Raw genomic sequence first — 19,700 nt, forward strand, 5'->3', positions numbered from 1 at the left:
TTTGTCTATTAAAATATTATTATATTATCTGTATAGTATTTATAAGCTGCCTAAAATTTTCAAGTGAAAATGCTATTCTGTTTCCGTGTTTCATTGATTAAATGATTTATCCATTTGAATGACTTATCAATCATAAATACAAAAAAAATGTTAAATTAATCTATTTATATTATTTTAAGTGACCTGTGTCCTGTCACATTAATCCAACTGCTTAGTGTCACCTCTATCTGCTGGCAGTCTGGCAACGCCACGAAAGTCGAGTTGGCATTTGATTTGATTGCTGCGTTCGGATCGAAAAAAAATTCCATATTTCATTGTTTAACTCCCAAGAACGTCAGCAAACAAGTAACTTGTATAATATTTTAAGTTAATTACTGCCGAAAACAGTGCCGTACCAAGTGCGTGTAAATAAACAAGCGATTTGTGTAAGTCAGTGTGCAGCGTAAGCTAATTAGAAGAGAAAAAGGAAAGGTGTGTGTGTGTGTGTGTAGCCTACCTGCCAGCGAATGTGTGTTTACTCTCTTCCTCTCTCTCGTATTGTTGGGCTGTGTATTATTTTTATAAAAGGAAATTGACAAAGACAACTGCCAAGTGTTTTCTTTAGTTTATTATGGCTAGTAAAAGCGATTGAATGGTCAAAATTCGCACAAAAACACCGGATTGCAACCCTGCGTATGGTTCTTTTTCGCCAAGAGAAAGAAAAGAGTGCTGTCTCTTTCTCTCCCCACCGCTGCTCCAATTTTTTTTTCCAAGAGAGTGTTTTCACTTTTGACTTGCGAAGTGGTCAAAAATAAAATTATAAATAAATAAAAAAGGAATATAAATAAATATATTTAAGGTCAATCAATCAACTGCACAAATTATCAGCGGCTTTCAAAATAGGTAACACAAAAACCTGCTGCGTCAAGAGAACAACAACAGTAAGAGAGCAATGAAACGGTGGTAACAAAACGAAGAAGAAGAGCAGAAGAGTGTGGAAGGGAGAAGGGGCAAAATATGGCAAACGTCCACGTAAACTTTTAACTTTTGCTTTTCCGCTCGTTGTGAGCTCTATAATATGCACTAAATTCGATTTTGTTCAGTATTCGTTTGCGTATTTACCATCGCTCTTCACGGTTTCCAAGTGGCATTAAAGAAAATCCGTGAAAACGGGTAATTTTCCATCAAAACTGGTTTGGTTCATTGAACTGCCCCACAAAATCGAACAACCACCCCCTGCAACCTCCCCGGAAAACTCCTTACAACACCTAGAAACCTTTTAAATATCTTGGGGGGAGTACAACGGACACATTGTTATAAAAATATTTTCATTACGAACATACTTAAAAGCACTTTTTAGTTTAAATATCTCATTTAGAAGATAAGCATGATAGAATTCCGGGTTAGGAGATCTTAGGGGACTTGAAAACCTCTTAGTGTTCAACGTGTCATAAGGACTATTTATGATAGTACAATGATATTGAAATGACTGATTTAACAGGATTAAATACGCGGTTGATGTATGATTTAGTAGGCATTTAGTTTTCAGTTGAAATGTTAACTTGCTTATGAAGAAGTTCTAATGTGTTCTGTTTTTTCTTGTTCAGATCCAACATGTTGCACAACAATGCGCCCTGGCTGCCACCGCATCAGCAGCAGCAGCAGCAACAGGCGCCGCAGCAACATCCTACTCCCCAGCAGCAACATGCAATGCCCCAACAGCAGCAAACTCATCCTGCCCAGAACCAGCAGCAGCAGCAGCAGTATGCCAGCCAAATGTTCCAGCAACAGCAGCCAAATTATTGGCCAGAGGATCAGCACCAACAGCAGCAACCGCAGCAGCAGCAGCCGCAACAATCTCTGAACTACAATAACTACTTTGCGGGACAGCAGCAGCAACATCCTTTGCAGCAGCAGCAACTGCCACCGCAGCAGCAACAGCAACAGCCTACGCAGCAGCAACACGCTATCCAGCAGCAACTGTATTATCCCACTCACCAGCAGCCACAAGTCCCGGCTCCAGCGGAACCAGCTCTGGACTCGTTTGACAACAATAATAGCGGAGGAGGAGGTGGTGGCGGCCGGAGCGATGGCTGGGGTGATTGGGGCGATTGGAACGACAATAGCAACAACAATATTAGCAACGGCACCGAAAGCCTGTTAGAGCCAACTGGACAACTGCTGGAGGATTCCTTCAATGTGCAATCCTCGCAAGGCAGTTGGCAGGCGTTTGCCACCGGCAATAATGTCAATAACAATGGCGAGCTGCCCTTAGCAGCGGATCCGCAGGCAGCGCCTTTGCAACAACAGTCTTTGAATCAGCAATCGACACCTTTGTTGCACCAGCAGCCACAATCGCCGCCGGAACTGGGGCAGGAACCCGAATTGGATGCCATTGTGCCTCCTCAGGCTTTCCAAAACCAACCACCAACCGTAGCACCACCACCAACATCACTGACTGCGTTCTCTGCACCAATGACTGCTGTGGGATCGCCAATGTATGCTGTTGGAGCATCTTCTGCACATAGCGCTGGAGTAGGAGCTTCGCCAGCACCTCCCACTGCAGTGGGAGCTCCGCCAGCACATCTCGCCGGAGTAGGAGCTCCGCCCGCACATCTTGCAGGACTCGGAGCTTCGCCAGCACCTCCCACTGGACTAGTAGTTCCGCCAGCACATCTCGCAGGAGTAGGAGCTTCACCAGCGCCTCCCGCTGTAGTGGGAGCTCCTCCAGCACCCCTCATTGGAGTAGGAGCTCCACCAGTGGGAGCACCGCCAGTGGACGCTACAACTATTGCACCACCGGCCGCACTGCCACCTAGCTTGGCTCCACCGTCTGGCAATCCCTTCAAGCGCTCCACGGGTCTAAATAAGCGTGTTAACATAATGGCCGACCCTGCGGCAGGCGCTCCATCGCCTCCAGCACCTGCTGCAATGGCTCCTGTGGCACCAATAGCAGCAATTCCGCCACCAGCTGAGCAGCTCTTTGGACTGCCAGCAGAGGCTCATGGAGATAGTTTCAACTTAATGGCGGCGCCACCTGTTGAGGCTTCACTTGGAGCTCCACTGAGTGCACCTATTCCTGCACCCATTCCTGTACCTACCGCATCGCTGTATGCACCACCGGCTGTTCCACAGGCATTTTCGCCCTTGGAGCCGGACAACCAGGAGGTTTTGTCCGCGCCGAATGACGAGCGGGCCCAGTACTTGCAGACCAGTCACCTGTCCGAGCAACTGGGCGAAGGCGAAGCAGATCAGGATGCAGGCCTGCTGCCACCACCGGGACTGTCTCGTTTGGTTTTGGGCCAACCGGAATTGGATTCGCAGCAGCAGCGCCAGGTCACGGGAGCCACAGAGCAGCCACCACTTAATGTGGCCCAGGCAGCTGCTCTGCACATGCAAGAGCGTCGTGCAGATGGCGAGGACACCTCTGACGGCGAGCAGCAAGTACGTAATATACAGACGCCACCACGTCGCGTCGTAACCGGCGTGGAGACCAACGCCCCATCGTTGAGAGAACAGCGGGAAGTGGTGCTGGATGGCGAGAATCTGGAGGATCGCGAAGCTATACCGCCACCAACTTTGGCTGAACAGCCAACCACTTCAGTACATCACAATATTCTACCCGATGAGCCGGAGCAGCTGCATCACAACAATCCGCCCCAGGCGCTGACTCCGCTAAGTCAACAGCAACCACATCAGCAGCAGCCACTGCTGCAGCAGCAACATTCAAGCACTCAGCAGGAGAAGAAACGTACGGCGGTCGGACGCCGAACCACAGCCTCGCTGGATCTGGAGTCCGATGAGTCTGATGAATTCCTGCAGAGCGAAAGGGAACGCGATCGGGAGCGTGAGCGCAGGGATCTAATGGAGGAGAGGCAAGGTCGTGGACGCAGCCATGGTCACTACCCCTACGAAGGCGAAACGGAGGACTCTGTGCGTGGCGCTACCCACCACGAGACGAAATCCCTGAGGGAAACACATCACAAACGCAACCACGAATCAACGCGCTCTCGCCGCCATCCGGATCCCAAGGTGGAACGCGAAAGGGAGCGGGATAGGGAGCGTGACCGCACATGGCGCCGACGATCCAACAAGTATCACAGTGGTGGCGAGGATCCGGATCGTTCGTACGATCATTCGCGTCGTTACAACAACAGCAACTACGATGGCGAGTCCGATAATCCGGAGTATAGTCACCTGGGCGATGCCGAGCTGGACGGCAGCGGTGGTCGGAGCAGTAAAACCAGTCGCCATCGACGCAGTGCCGCCGAGGAGGATTTCGATGAGTACGAACGGGATCGCAATCGATCCCGTCGCTCAACCAAACCACAATCGTCGGCTGAAAAGCCACGCTCCTCTGGCGGACGCCGGAATTACGAGAATACGGGTCGTGGTGCCCGAACCGATGATGGTCGCCGGCGTTATCAGGACCAGCGTAATCCTGGTGCTCAGTATCCCGTATCAGCCTCTGGCTATGTTCCCTACGGAATGTACGAGCAAATGTCGCGCAATCCACAAGTCTACGCCGATATGTATGCGAAGTTCTATGGCCAAATGATCAACTCGATGAACGCTGCTGTTTCGGCGGCTGCTTCGAAGGGCGGTGTTCCCGCTGGAGCAGGAGTCATACCCGGATTGGTGCCCGGAACTGTGCCCGTGAGTGCCGCCCAGTTGGTGGCCGCCACCAGCGCAGGAAGTGTCAGCGGAAGCAGTGATGCCGCCATGCTCAGGGAACGAGAAAGGTTAGTTTCCACGTACATGCCATGTTTTTTTGTTCGTGGTTTTATCTTAATTATTTATGAAGTTTGCTTGGTCATCTAGAAATAACCCAGAACCTTGCAGAGATTTTAGAGAGCTGTTTGTGGAAATCTTTTATATATATATCAGATGACACGTTTAAAATTAAACAATACAGATTAACTTTATTTCGTTTTAAGCCGTGTGATACAAATAGAAAAGTGTGTAATCTCTGCAAGTTTCGGGCTCTAGAATTTCGGCTGATCCCAAGTGTTCCTTTGCCAACGTTCCTTTAGTTTCGTTTAACCCTTGTCACCTGATACCTTAACCCTTAGTCTGAACCCTTTTACCTGCTCCTAACTTGTTGATCTTAAAGTAGTTGTTGGTTCTTCTCTGGTTTTCTTACATTACCACGCTGTTTGTCAACTAAAAACTGATGATTAACATTGATTGTTTAGCGTTTAAATGGGTATATTAACCCTATCCCCCCCTCCCATTGCCCATCTACTCCCACGACCCCGTCCCATAAATGTTGAGGTTGGACTTGGGCTTTAATCTTATCAACTGAACTAAAACTTGCTAATTTTGTTTGTAGTAAGTGATTAGAACATATATAGGTGCCTCGCTCTCGCTCGCTCTCTCGCGGCTTTCTCTTTTTCCCCTGCGTTGTACACCATCCAAATACTTGTTACATATTCCAATTGGATTCCACGTTTCCACCATCCCGCCATATACCATGTTCCACTTCCACTTTGTTCCCCGTGTGCCGTTCGCTGTGTACGTGTTTTACTAATTAAAACAAGTCACACACAATAAAATCCAAACAAATACAAAAAAAATACAAAACTAATGCAAATTCGTAAATAACCGCAAAACTGTTTTCGTCTCTAACCAACCAAAAACCAACCACAATCGCAACTGCAACAACAACAACAAATTGCACAACAACAAACAACATACATATGTGCTATCTGCCCAACTTCCCACCTTTACATATATATACAATACAGGTATACACACGCATACATAACCCAAGCCAATGAATTCCATCGTCACCAATACAAAGAGCTGATCTACCAGCAACAACAACAACAACAACAACAACAACAACAGCATCAGCAGCAACAACAACAGAGGGAGGATCACCTGAACTCCAGCTTTAGCGTTGCCGAGGATAATGCCAGTTATTACGGATCGCACGGAGGTTCCATCTATAACCAATACCAAGCATATCCACTCTCCAATGCCCGATCGCTGAGTAACTTGAACGGCGATGGACGCAACTCCCGATGCGGACCGTATTACGCTGGTTCCGAATGCGGTCTCGATATCAGGTGGTCAATACAAAAAAGCAAAACAGAATCCTTAGACAACCCAAACGAGAAAGGACGTTGACTTTGGCTAGCCAATGTTCACATATACCCTTGCTGTTCAGAGCAAAATGTAGCTATTCAGGATACGTTCATATTAACTCCTCGAAATCCGATCTCCTATATAAATTTACTTATCCGTTATATGAAAATGTTAATGATATGATGAAGATCTCATATCAGCCTTCTTTGGTGACATTTCTGTGATCATAACTTCAAGTCTGAGACCGAATTTGATCCTTTGTTTTAATAACAAAACCATATACTCTTTCTGCTCAATTTAACTCAATATTTTGCCTGATTTTGCTATTAAATGGTTCTTCAATTAAGCAATTACATTTTGCAAGGGTATACAATAAAAAAAACAAAAAAAAAGCCTGCTTTCTGACAAGAACTAAACTAAACCCACTATATCGCTTTTTGTCGCGCTTCATCTCTTTCCCTCCTCTGAAGCTTTGCGCTCTCTTCTAGTCAAAAACGAAATCAACCAAAACACCTGTCCTTTTCATCCACACTCTTCCCCTCTCTGTCGCACCCACTCTTCCGCTTCGCGGGTTCAGGAAACTTTTGTTAAGAATATTATTTAAAGCTAGACTTTCACCTGAAAGTCACCTTAAATAAGCAAATTTAATTTTTCCAAAACCAATAGAAAATCAAAAGAAGAAACAACTATATTGTATCATCTATATTTTAATGGAACATCAGCTTGGGATTTGTGGAGAACTGTTGAAAGCTTTCTTCTAAGTGGCATGAAGTGGGAACTGTTGATGATTCTTCGCTGATGGGATCTTTTCTTCCACTTTGTTTTCTACTCCCCCAACACCCGAACTCTCAAAACCCAATACCCAAAACCCTTTTCGATTTTGCATGATCTCTTTTGTTATTGCCTCCCCAAGACCTTTCGTTCTTCCACATTACTAACGCTTATATTTTTGTGACCCAATGTAGAGCTGCTGCCGAGGCGGCACCTTCGACTTATGGAGGCGTGGCTGGAACCGCTGGAACGGTGACCACTACCGCGGTGGCTCGTCCGCCGCGCAGACGCACTCCCTTGCAGTTCAATCGACCGCACTTGGTGGCCTCGTATGCGATGAGTCTGCTGCTGAAGGTGAAGCCCAAGTACGCGGGACGCGGACGACTGCGCAACGATGTGGAGGTGGCACCACCGCGCATACGGGACGGAACGAGCAGCCTGCTGCGCATGTATCCGGGTCCGTTGCAGGGTCGCAAGTTGCACAAGGACAAGATCATCAGTTTCTGCAAGGAGCAGATCCGACTGGGACCCACAAAGGGTTGCACCGCACTGTACGCCACGCAGAAGAAGCCCCAAGGCAGTGTGGCAAAATACCGTGCCTCCCATGCGCTCATGTGGCATCTGCTTATACTGTTGCTGCGCCAAAATGGGGTAAGTCTGCATTCGATCAGATTGGAATACGATTTTTTATCATTCGCTTTAACCTTTTTCAGTACATTGCGGACACGGATGTGGGCGATCTGCTGCTGGAGAACCAGCAAGAGTATCCATACGATCCCAGCGAGTTCGAACCAGAGAACGAGCCAGATGTGGACGCCGAACAGGATGTCGCTGCACCAGCTGACAAGGCAGGGGATTCGGATTTGGATAGCGAATCGGCAGCAGGAGTTACGCCTGCAGAACCACTTGCTGCGGGTGCCGCAACTAGCTCATCCAATGGAGCTGATGCTGCGAACGCAGCGCAGACAGGACAGACGCCTCTGTCGGAACAGGCGGCTACGGACAAGTTCCGCAGCTATGTGTTGCGCGGAAATGTCGAGGAGGCTCTCCAGTGGGCCGCCGATAACAACCTGTGGACGCATGCATTCTTTCTGGCCCTCTACGAGGATCGCTATGCTCTCACAGATGTAGCGCAGAAGTTCCTCAATCGAGCGATCAAGGCCAACGATCCATTGCAGACACTCTACCAAATGAAGAGCTGCCACACGCCGGCGTGCGTCAGCCAGCTGCGGGATGAACAGTGGGGCGACTGGCGGTCGCATCTCTCCATCCTGGTGACGAACAAGAGTCGCCAGCCGGAGTATGATCGCAGTTCGGTAGTGGCCCTCGGCGATACGCTATTCCAGCGCGGCGATATTTATGCGGCTCACTTTTGCTATCTGGTGGCCCAGGAGGAGTTCGGGCGATACGACAGCTCTGCCACAGAGCTCACTACTCTGACAGCCAATGTGCCCAGGTGAGTTTTGCTCTTCCTAACTTTTGACTACTCCTTTACATGTCACGCGTTCGATTACAGGCTTATCCTGCTGGGCTCCTCGCATTACAAGCACTTCAATGAGTTCGCCAGCAACGAGGCCATCATCATGACCGAGATCTATGAGTATGCTCGCTCGCTGTTCGATCCGAAGTTTAGCATTGCCCACTTCCAACACTACAAGTTCCTGCTGGCCACAAGGATCCTTGATTATGGCCAGCATTTCCGCTGCACCAATTATTTGGAACAAATCGCCAGGCACATCGAACTGAAGCCAGAGAGCTACGACAGTGATTTCATTCAGCGGGTAAGGTTCCCTTAAAATAGTTCCCGATTGCCTCAAATGCCAACTTATACATTTTCATTGTGTTTTTTTTGCAGGTTTGTGGTTTGGCCGAACGTCTGCGCTATCATGATCCCATTCTTATCAATCGTGTCTCTTTTGCGAGTCCTCCGAATGCCACCAGCAAGGATAGTGCTGCTCCCGAAGAAAAAGCCTGGTTGCGCCAGCTGAGATCTCTGTCCAATGTGGTGAGATCAAACCTTAGTGAGCAACGTTTGTTACATTGCTAATTCGATAATCCTTCCTTGCAGCAGCCCCAACAAGAGCAAATGCAGCAGCTGCAGCAGAATCAGCAAATCCAGCAGGAGCAAAACGACATCGATCAGCAGTTTGCAGAGGTGAATAAGCAATTCAGGGAGCTAAACATGCAATACGAGAGCCACAGCAACATAGAGAATACGCCGCAACCGCAGTTGCAACCCGTGGATCAACAGCCGCCGCAGCAGCAAGTTTTATCGGAAGCGCACCAACAGCCACCGCCACCACAACAATATTATGAGCCACCACCTCAAGCGCCAACAGAATCGGATCCCTATGGACAGGGCCAACCGTCCTACTATGATCCCAATGCGGGGCAGCATCAATACGATCCCAATGCGGGCCAGCTTCATTACGATCCAAATGCTGCACATCATCAATACGACCAGCAACCTCAACCGCAACCTACTCCCAGTTATGGCCAAATAGAGCCAGCAACTGAGGCCTACCAACATGGACAGACAACAGCAGATCCAGCTGCGGCTGCCGCTGGTTACGGATACGATTACTGGTCGGGCACACAGCAGCCACCATATGGCGATGAGGTAGGTGCTGGTCAGCTAGTCAGCTTCTCATAAACCCTCTGTATTTCCATTAATATTAAGCTGGTTTTTCATTGTCGCTTTAAAGAAGTTTGAACTTTCTTTTTTACAATGTGAATGTCGTAAGCATACTTTTGGTATTGGTATACAGAGGGTTAGTTTGTTGCTTATTTTACCTTTTTAGTTCGTTTTAAGTTGATCAATGTAAGACGGTGCATCGTCCACATTTTGTTTTAGTTTCGTATTTTATGTAATTCTGTTTACGCCTTAAGTTTTTATTTGTCTTGAACTTGTGTTATAGCCATAAAAGTAGGACTCGCCAAATTGCTAACATGTTTCTAATCACATTGCACACACAAAACGAAAATATAAAAACATGCCTCTATCCAAATGGAATGCAGCCCAATGAGAATCAAGCTGCTCTAAAGGATGAAGAGGAGGTGGAGGAAGAGGAGCAGGATGAACAGCAGATATTGCAGTACGCCAACCAGCAGATTTTGCAGCAAACCAAGCAACAGCAGCAGGAGCAACATACTCGCAGCAATGGCGCTGCCAGCATCAACAATCGCTTCAAATCGAACGCTCTGAAGCAGGAACGGAGCAGCGGTTCATTACGGAAAAGGCAAGAGGCGTCACGAACAGGAACAATAGCAGCGGCAGCAGCAGCTATTGCCCAGATAACACCGGCAACAGTTGCCGCGGCTTCGACGACACCAGCAGCATCGGCAAAGGCATTCAATTTGAATGATGTAAGTAGCTTTTCCAACACAAATAAACGACATCAAGCTACCAGCAGCACCAACAGCAGCAGCAACAATCGCAGCAGCAGCAACCAAACAGCAGTAGCAGCAACAAAAGCTGCAGCAGCAGCAACAGCAACAGTACCTGCTGTCCCTAATCCGTTACTAAGTTGTAGAAAGTCTAACAGCCAGAATAGCCCATACATAGCCACGCCAAAAACGCTTACCACGCCCACACGTTTCATAGCCGCCAAAGCAGCCACTGTTACAGCCACGCCCACAGCGCCCGCCACTTCGACGACAACGTCCATAGGTGCTAGAGGATCATCGACCAAACGGGTTTACTTTAATCTACCGTCGACCATCGCTGAGTCGGAGCAAGAGTTCGAGCATGAGCTGGACTATGAGGACGAGGAGGCGGAGGAGGAGAACACTATGGCACTGGCACAAGCGAAACCAAACGTTCATCTAACGCGAAAGCCGCATATTGTCTTCAATGGAACGTATCCCATTGACATGCCACTGACCCAGGGGCAGAGTCAGCTCAAGAACAACTCGTATGATCCGGAGGCGAATACAGATCGTGGCGACATACAGCGCTATAGGAACTACATGCTCCATGATTATGTTATTGATGAGGATGCCGAGGGCGAGGAGCAGGCCGAAGAAGACGGCGAGGAGGACGAGTATGGCGATGAGGATCTATACCCTTATGCCGACGACGACGAGAGCTTCGATGATGGCGATTACTATACCCATCAACTGCTCAATAAGTATGGGATTATACCGAGCGGTGAACAAAGGGGTGTCGAGAGAACACCGGCATCCGTGGAGGCAGCTACATCCGCGGCCCAGCCGCAACACGTGTGGTCCATGAAGGAGCTGATTGCCAATCCAGCCATACCGCTTAACTACAAGAAAATGTGCTCCGAGGTGGAGCAGAGCCTCAGTCGTTTCGAAAACTATTTGGACAGCAAAAAGGAGCAACAGCTGCAACCGGGAGCCGCAGTGCGCACCTTCGACATCGATGCACCCACTCGAAGAGGCCACCGAAGCAGCACATCCGCAAGTGCTGGCTTGGCCCTTAGATCTAAGAAGAAATTGTAAACAAACTTACGAAGAATGCAATTTTAGTCCTAGTAATACCCACAAAATGATCAGTATTTAGAAATACCAAAGTGTTAGGTAACAAGAAAATACGGAGGAGCAAGTGCATCGCTGCTTTTTTGGGAGCTTTCTGTACTGTACCTGGAGCTTGTCTTAACTGTTAGCTGTTAAATCTATACACCTAGTCTTAATGCCCCTAAGCAATATGTTATCACTAAGCCTTATATACGATAATTGTGAGCAAGAGTTTTTTGACTGCGCCAGTTACTTTGACATGTTTCCGTTGTTCATTCGATTCGATTTGATTCGATATAATTCGATTTAACTAACCCATAACTACTCTGTTACTAACCAACCCAAACACTCTTACCTATGATCTATGACTTATCTATTGACCAATCCGATTGCATCTCACAGAAGACTAATCCGTTGCCATTTCTTAACTCCAACCTCAATTTTGCCATCCGCACAACAGCTGCAGCAGCAGACGCGCCCGGCGATATCCATGCCCAAATCAAAGAGCTATGGAGATGAGGACGATGGTGGTTCCGGCGGTGTGGCTGATCCTGGCCAGAAAGCCAAGCTTGGAGGCTCCTCTGAGGCTGCCGGCAAACAGCAGGCGTCGGGCAAACAGGCCAACTCTGGCAGCGATCTTGGGTGAGTCCTAAACGCTATCAATCGCGTGGAGAGAAGTACAATTAAAGTGAAACCATTTTATCATCCAAAACGGGGACAAACTTCTAAATAGTATGTATCATTCTCAATTTCAAACACAGCGCACCTGGAAATAAGAATGCGGGCTGGTTCGGCGGGCTCTGGAACAAGCTGTCGCTTAAGCCGAAGAACCAAATGATCCTGCCGGATGACAAGAACCCGGCCATCGTCTGGGACAAGGAGCGCAAATGCTGGACCAACACCGAGGGCAACGGCGAGGAGGCGGAGAGCTTTAAGCCGCCACCCAAAATGAGTGATCTGGGCATGGCTCTCGGAGGTCCACCCGCCGCGCCAGTCGGAAACGCCGGACTGGGAATGGGTCTAATGCCGATGGCCAACAATTCGCTGGGCAGCCATCAATCGGCACCGCTGATGGATCAGCCACCGCCGTCTCAGCCGCATATGTATGGCAGTCCCATTGATTACACGGCTGCTCCGGCGCCCGAGATGATACCCACGGTGCCATCGCCGGCACCGGCGCCACTTTCTGTCCCATCACCTGCACCGGCGGCATCAGCGGCGCCCAATCCCGCGGCCGCTCCCGGCGGACCGCAGCCCAAGCTGCAGTCGAACATGTTTAAGATGCAACGCAACCGAAGTAAGTCCATTTTACGAAACTCAACAAACCTTTCAGTGTTGTTAAGAAACTGGATAACAAATGTACTTAATCTGTTTTTTTTTTCTTACTACTTTTGCAGCGCTGAAGAACTCCTACGTGGATGTGTTCAATCCTTCGGGTGCGCCAATGTCGGCGGCGCCGGAGAATGTGCTGGCCCCCATGATGGCGCCGGCTGCGGTGCCCCAAGGGGGTTTCTTTGTGCCCCAGTCGTAGGGAATCTGAGGTGGGACTGACCGGTACAGAAGCCCCGGGATCTGGAGCAGCAGGTGCGCGTGGACAGTTGAAGGAGGAGGATGTGTGAATGTGTAAAAAGGGCTGCCCCAAATACCAGCGAGATGTGAGTTGGGACGCTTGTTAGCGGATGATGCCTGATTGATGGGGTTCTCTTCTTTTTTGCAGCGGCACTTCGAAACTACGTAAAAATGAAACCTTTTGCAACCGGTGACCGCTCACACACACACACATACCACACGCACACACACACACACACAGTCATGCATTGAATTTACACACACACACATCCACACGAGAAAAGTCAACTTTCCAGCAGGGGAAAAGTTGGTCCTACGATTCTTTCAAGATCCTACAGTTTGTTAAACTTCTGTCTGTCTGTCCTATTTATGTGCGTGTCTCTACTAAAAGAACTCACCCAATTTAATTAAATTAAAAAAAAATCACCTAATTTTACCAATTTGTGCGCATGTGTGCGTGTGTGTGTTTGTGTGCGATCGATGTCTTAACGTTTAGTAAATGATTTAATTGAGGAAACGACGAAGAAAGCGATTTATATACGACTAGCGAATTATATATGTAAATTTTCTCTATGTAAACTATACGCCACCCTGATCCCCTGATTCCCCACCCTTTATAATATCCACACACGGCCCCTCCCCCGATTTCTGTTTATATACATGTTTCTTTTGTATGTTGCATAGTTTTTATGATTATTTTTTGTTTAGCTGTATGAATTTGTATTCGAAGGAGGACAGACATTAATTCGGAATTCACTTTGATAATGCATTGCTGTATTTTCCACATCTAAATACTATAAAACTGATCTATCTGTCTATATAACTGCAAAAGCTGATATTCGATTGATAAGCGATTAAGAAGCAAATGAATTGTTCTCCCTGGTTTCTTCTATCAATGTATTCTCCTCTGTGTTTCTTTTTACAATTGGTGTGAAATATGCAAATGATTCCAATTATATATATATATAAATGTATCTTTAGAACAATTAAAATGGTTTTTCTGTTTTTTTTTTGTACTATTTGTTTGAATTGAAAATGCATTTTGAAAATGTTTATTTGTTAGAACTTGTTTGTTTATGCTTTAATTTTAAATTTAAATAATATACAACAAAAAAATAACTGGTGCAGGCAAAAAAAAAAGAAAAGAAAAAGCAAAGAATAGGAAGAATGAAAGTAATATAACAAATTTATAATAGGAATATACTGGCACACATATGTATTATGTACAAATCGAAATGCTAATTGGTATATCAAAATTGAACTACAGATCATCCAAATAGGGACAAACTGCTGTGTGTTGACCACAAAACTCTGTACTCAAAATGTGTACACAAATTACGATTAATCCCAAGGCTCTGTAACTTGATTTTTCCAACTTCTTTATAATATACCTATATTATGATGATCAATGATCGATTGGTAATATGATGATGTTGACAATGACGGAACTAGATCGAAACGAAGTGTGGTATGAATTATTAATGTTTAATAAGCCTAATACAAAAATCAAATTAAATGCGTACGAGAAAATACAGAACTTATGTAAAATTTAAAAGCTAATTGTTTTATTTACAATAGACCGTGTTTTGCGGGTGGTTCTTTGTTTCTACAGCTCTACACGTTCTCTGTAGAGTGCCTCGAATTCTTCGTCGTCTTCGGTTTCACTGACATCTTCACCGGCAAAGGCTGCAGCCAGATCATGGTACACATCATGTGACTCATCCAAATCCTGCGCAATTGCTTTGGTGGAAGGTCCTGGTTTGGTTATGGGCAGCTCCTCCTGCTTTTCCTCGAATTCTTCACCTTAATGCATTTAAATTAGTTTACGAAATTAGCGATTTACACACGGTAACTTACTGCTGTCGATGGCTTCATATCCACCTGGTGGTTTCGGTTCGTGCGTAACGAAAATGGTGGGAAACTCCACGATGGTTCTGCCGGCTAGATTCTCGCCCAGCGTTTTGGTCGCCTCCAGGAGATAACACCTCGTACAGCTGCGACGCACGCCCTCGGCTCTTAGCCAAAAACTCAGCTGGCCAATGCCGGCAGTCTGATGGTTTGCCAGCAGTTTGCGCTGATCCCGTGCCGTCTCCTGCTCCAGATCCACATACTTGACTACCAGATCGGACAGCGTGACCTCCTCATCACATCGCTCGTCCACAAAGCGGGCTACATCGCGGGCAAGGTTTGCCTCGTGAGGAATGTTTGCAAACAGCCACTCCACACGCCAATAGAATCGTCCCAGTTTCCAGTTTAGATACGTGGTGTTCTCCTTGTGCCGACTGAAATTCGCCAGCTGCAGGCGCAGGTTAATGTTGCGCCTCTTGGCCGCCGTCCGCATGCGATGCTGTGCCACCGGTAGATTCCTTTGGTCGTGGGTAAATCGCTTGCTCGGATCGCTTTTCCGATTCTCTGCATAGCGTGTGCACTCCTCCAAGAAGCAGTAGTCACTCATGAATTCCCGCGGGGTCATCTCGCTCAGGGGCACGAACTTGGTGCGATCCCGCTGGCCATCGCAGTTGAGCTCCTTCTTGTGGATCTGGACGCAGGGCAAGCTGCACGTTTTCACCTCGCATTTGGGACACGCGTAGCGGGCTTCCTTTGCGGCGCACACCTCGCACATTCCCAGGCGCATGGTGCTGTGGTGTCGATTATCGTTGGTTATTAAGAGCAGCAAATACCAATGTTTATTGGACAGTACCTGGTTTTAGTGCTGGTTCCATCGGCCATCGTCAATTTCAATTGAACCCGCGTGTTGGCATTGTTTACATTCGAAAGTGCTGAGCAACTGCTGCATGCCTAGCTAGGAGCACGCTACAAGTCGCTGTATGAAATAGCTAAAAACATAACATACATAGATGTTCATTGTTTCTAACAAAGATGTTAATTTTTGTTTGTTTATTAGTGTTCCAATTTGTCCCTTGAATGGTAGGACTTAAATGCATAGATAATATTCCTCGACGAAACGGCAAAAATCTCAAGATCTGCTGATAGCTATTAGGATTCGGCTTGGAAATAGTCAACTGGGTATGCTTGACGCTGCATCAGCTGTTTGCTGTCCACATGTTATTTTGTGTTGTTGTGCTCGCATGTTTTGTGGTTTTGCTGTTACGTTGATTTCATTGCAAAGCAAATAGTGCGTTTATCAAATAGATTGGCAATCGAGTGAGTGCAAAATCACCTGGATGTCAAAGCAAGCTTCATTTGTTTATTCCAATAAAGAGAATTCGCAATGTTTATTTGCACTGCATGTGTGTCAAACCACGTGTGTGTGTGTGCGATGTTTTTGTTATCGAGCTTTCATATCTAGTTATCGCAATCGATAGCCCACGCCCTGTTATCCATTATCTGGCGCAAAATTTAAATATACGTGCGCATAACTAGATTTTATCAGTTATAATTATTATTTGTGCTGTGCGTATACAATATTCTTATCGGTCAATTGCGCTAGCCTAAAATTTACAGGCCACGCACACGCGCGCTTATCCCATATGTTTTACCCCAATTTTAACGCTATTTCCGTGCCTTAATCGGTCTTATTTATTTTTTCAGCTTTCCTTATTTTTTTTATTTGGTATTAGATACCGTCGCTCAAGCACCTGTGAGTGAAACCGGCGAGAGAGCCGATCGTCGGTGGTGTAGGGTTCCGGCTCTATAAATATGGCTGCTCGTCTGCTAGGCCACTTAATCCGTCGCAGTCGCAAGTCCAGATCGCTGGTCGCCCGTACAGGGAGCTCCCGCGGTACAGTGAGCACCTACAGTACGGTGAGCACCCTCAGTACAGTGAGCATGAAGCGCATGGAGCACCTGGCGGTATCAGGTTCGGGTGTTAGCCTGGCGGAACGCGTATTCAATACCCCACTACCGAGTCTCAATGGAAATCATAGTTCGGGGAATAACCGCTGCAACAGCGAGAACAACAACAAGGATACAAATGACGCCTTTGAGGTAAATCCATCCGATTTCCGATCCAAAACAGCGGTTATTGAATTAATTATTGAAAATATTTCGGATTTTCCTACCACATTTCAGTTGGCCATCAAGCAGCTAAACTCCCTGCAGTCGAACGATGCTGCCATAAGGAATTCAATGAGCAATGCCCGCGTGGATACCAAAGCGGATACCATTAAATACCTGGAGCGGAGTGGTCTGCCGCTTGAAACTGTCGAGCGTCTGTCCTTCATCCATGTGGCCGGTACCAAGGGCAAGGTGCGTACATACGAGCATATGTACATATATCAATGTCATTAACCTGTTTTATTTTGGTTCTCTTGGCATTTATTTGCTTAGTTTTAAGCCTGGTCTTCATGCTCCACTTGTTGTTATTCAATATCAGCTGGTTTCCAATTAGACTTACCAATTTTGGCTTTGCCCTCTCTCTCTCTCTCGTCCAATCAGATAACGCTCGCTCTCTTGTCGAGGCCGCTAATCGCTCAGTGGCTGATAAGATTTGTTTGGGTTCCAATTTGATATTTTTATTGATGGATCTGTTTGGTATTTTGATACCCCTCATGCGTCTATCAATCGGGTATATTGCAGCTTACATTTGATATACATGCATATCTTGTGCAATTTAGAGCTTAAAAAAATTATAATTCCCTTAATTGTTGTTTGGTTAATATTTAATTTTCCATAATTTGAGCCTTGACTACTCTGCTTTTATTTGCACATTTTTTGTACTGTTAATAGGGCACGTCCATAGATAACTAACCTAATTACATAGATAAAAACGTTGCTACAGTGGATTAGAATTCTGATTATTTCGCACTTGACATTTTCAATGGAAATTTTGGTTTCGGTTCTCCAACATATGTATGTACATATATTTTAATTCAGGCAAACTACGATAGACGTTTCTCAGTACTCATAATGAAAACAAATTACTTCATCGTTGATTTTTGATTTCTCTTTGAGTTCTTATTGTTTTTGGTGCTCCCACTTCGTTAATTTTTAATAAATAGGTTTCCCAAGAGTAGATAGATACTAATGATCATGGCTTCACTCACATAGGGCTCCACCTGCGCCTTGACGGAATCTCTGCTTCGCCATCAGGGTGTCCGCACGGGATTCTTCAGTTCCCCCCACATTCTGTCCACCAACGAGCGGATCCGGATCGATGGCCAGTTGTTGGCCAAGGATAAGTTCACGGAGCAGTTCTGGAAGGTCTACAATCGACTGTGGGATCGGCGGGAGCACGATCACGACATGCCCGCCTACTTTAAGTTCCTGACCATTCTGGGCTTTCATGTGTTCGTTGCCGAGCATGTGGATGTGGTCGTTTTGGAGGTGGGCATCGGTGGTGAGCACGACTGCACGAATATCGTGCGAAATGTGCGCACCGTGGGCATCACATCGCTGGGACTGGAGCACACGGAGCTATTGGGACGCACACTGCCGGAGATTGCCTGGCAGAAGGCGGGCATCATCAAGGCCGGATCGCATGTCTTCACGCATGTCACTCAGCCGATTTGTCTGGACGTCATTCGTCAGCGGACGCAGGAGCACTCAGCCACGCTCTACGAGGTTCCACCCACCGAGGATTACTTTCGATCGGACGCATACGCTCCGATTTGGCAGACATTCAGTCATTTGATTCGCCTAAATGGCTCATTGGCCATTCAATTGGCCGGCGACTGGTTGACGCAGTCGGGCAGACAGCAGCACACTCCCAACGAGGTGAGAATGGATCCACAGCTGCTGGGCGGACTGATAAGCGCCCACTGGCCCGGTCGCTGCCAGCTGATCGAGTGGCACAACATGCGACTACATCTGGACGGAGCCCACACACTGGAGAGCATGGAAGTGTGCACGGACTGGTTTGCCAAGAGCGTGCGAGACAGGTGAGTGGAGTAGGATGAGGTCCTAGAAGTCGTAAGTAATTCATTGATCCGATTGATTTTTCCCTTTTGCAGTGTCCATCCAAAGATACTGATCTTCAATCGCACCGGAGAGTCCGGAGTCGAGCCACTGCTGAAGCTCCTCAACCGCACCTGCGCCTTCGACATGGTCTGCTTCGTGCCCAATTTGGCCACCTCCACGCCAAATGCGCCCAGCCAGGTGATGGTTCGGTTTAGTCCCGAAATGCAATTGAAGCGCGCGAGGACCATTGCCACGGCATGGAGTGACCTCTGCGCCACGGAGCAGCAAAAGGATGTGGGTCAGGTGTACAATACGCTGACCGACGCCTTCACCGCCATCTGGCAGAGATTTCCACCAGCCACGGACAGCGACGGCCAACTGGAGGTCCTCGTCACCGGTTCCATTCACCTGCTGGGAGCGGCTATAAGTGCTCTGGACCTCATCGATGATTCCACATCTAGAACTAAGATATAAGTCGCATTCGTAACACAACCGGTGTGAGTCACTGAATGCAATTGTATAGTAGCTATTAGATTTAGTCGTAGTCCAAAGCAATCCTCTCGCATATCACTTAGTTGGACTTTAAAATGGATCACAGAAAGCTTGAACTAATCGATGTAGTCGTAGTTTAGTCAGTCTAAGCCAATGTTTAAAGTGTTGTGTAGAAATAAAAGCCCTTATGCCTATTTTAAGTTATATTATAGATATATGCGGAATACTTTCTTATATGTGCATACTTTTTGTCTATTTTTTTATGCAGTATAAAAGTACGCCACACCTAGTTTTACTAAGAATTGGACACCTTTCAAGTGATTCCAAATCCTTGATCTGTAAACAGAGTTGCCAACTCGCCGACGGTGTTGCGTTGAATCCTTGGACCTTGAACTTTTTTGTGTTCCCGCTATGTACCTTGGTGCGTTTTAGAGCTCGTAACTCCCGCGACTGGCGGAGAT

At 47.1% G+C, this 19,700-nt stretch overlaps 3 protein-coding genes across 12 annotated transcripts; 2 read left to right on the forward strand and 1 right to left on the reverse strand.

Annotated features, from left to right (window-relative positions):
- Positions 1–237: 237 nt before the first annotated feature.
- Positions 238–13,880, forward strand: LOC122624955 (protein transport protein Sec16A). Of its 10 annotated transcripts, none has more exons than XM_043804751.1 (13): positions 238–425; positions 1,587–4,721; positions 5,727–6,050; positions 7,035–7,491; positions 7,554–8,296; positions 8,357–8,621; positions 8,696–8,845; positions 8,909–9,460; positions 9,859–10,206; positions 11,780–11,961; positions 12,081–12,616; positions 12,717–12,974; positions 13,037–13,880. In XM_043804751.1, the coding sequence occupies exons 2-12, from the start codon at positions 1,594–1,596 to the stop codon at positions 12,848–12,850; spliced, it is 6,819 nt and encodes a 2,272-aa protein (XP_043660686.1). In that variant the 5' UTR covers positions 238–425; positions 1,587–1,593; the 3' UTR covers positions 12,851–12,974; positions 13,037–13,880. The 10 variants fall into 10 exon arrangements, with proteins under 10 accessions (XP_043660686.1, XP_043660688.1, XP_043660691.1 ...); XM_043804753.1 differs by having other exon boundaries at positions 8,912–9,460; XM_043804756.1 differs by lacking the exon at positions 9,859–10,206.
- Positions 13,881–13,941: 61 nt separating this feature from the next.
- Positions 13,942–15,763, reverse strand: LOC122624958 (box C/D snoRNA protein 1). The gene is made up of 3 exons (XM_043804760.1): positions 15,590–15,763; positions 14,746–15,527; positions 13,942–14,691 (listed from the first exon to the last, which is right to left on the reverse strand). The coding sequence occupies exons 1-3, from the start codon at positions 15,616–15,618 to the stop codon at positions 14,495–14,497; spliced, it is 1,008 nt and encodes a 335-aa protein (XP_043660695.1). The 5' UTR covers positions 15,619–15,763; the 3' UTR covers positions 13,942–14,494.
- Positions 15,764–15,855: 92 nt separating this feature from the next.
- LOC122624957 (folylpolyglutamate synthase, mitochondrial) lies at positions 15,856–19,439 on the forward strand. Its single transcript, XM_043804759.1, has 5 exons — positions 15,856–16,053; positions 16,441–16,836; positions 16,921–17,097; positions 17,899–18,728; positions 18,801–19,439. The coding sequence occupies exons 2-5, from the start codon at positions 16,549–16,551 to the stop codon at positions 19,219–19,221; spliced, it is 1,716 nt and encodes a 571-aa protein (XP_043660694.1). The 5' UTR covers positions 15,856–16,053; positions 16,441–16,548; the 3' UTR covers positions 19,222–19,439.
- The last annotated feature ends 261 nt before the right edge of the window (positions 19,440–19,700 follow it).

Source organism: Drosophila teissieri, chromosome X (assembly GCF_016746235.2).
Source record: "Drosophila teissieri strain GT53w chromosome X, Prin_Dtei_1.1, whole genome shotgun sequence".
In the NCBI taxonomy this organism is placed as follows: Eukaryota; Metazoa; Arthropoda; class Insecta; order Diptera; family Drosophilidae; genus Drosophila; species Drosophila teissieri.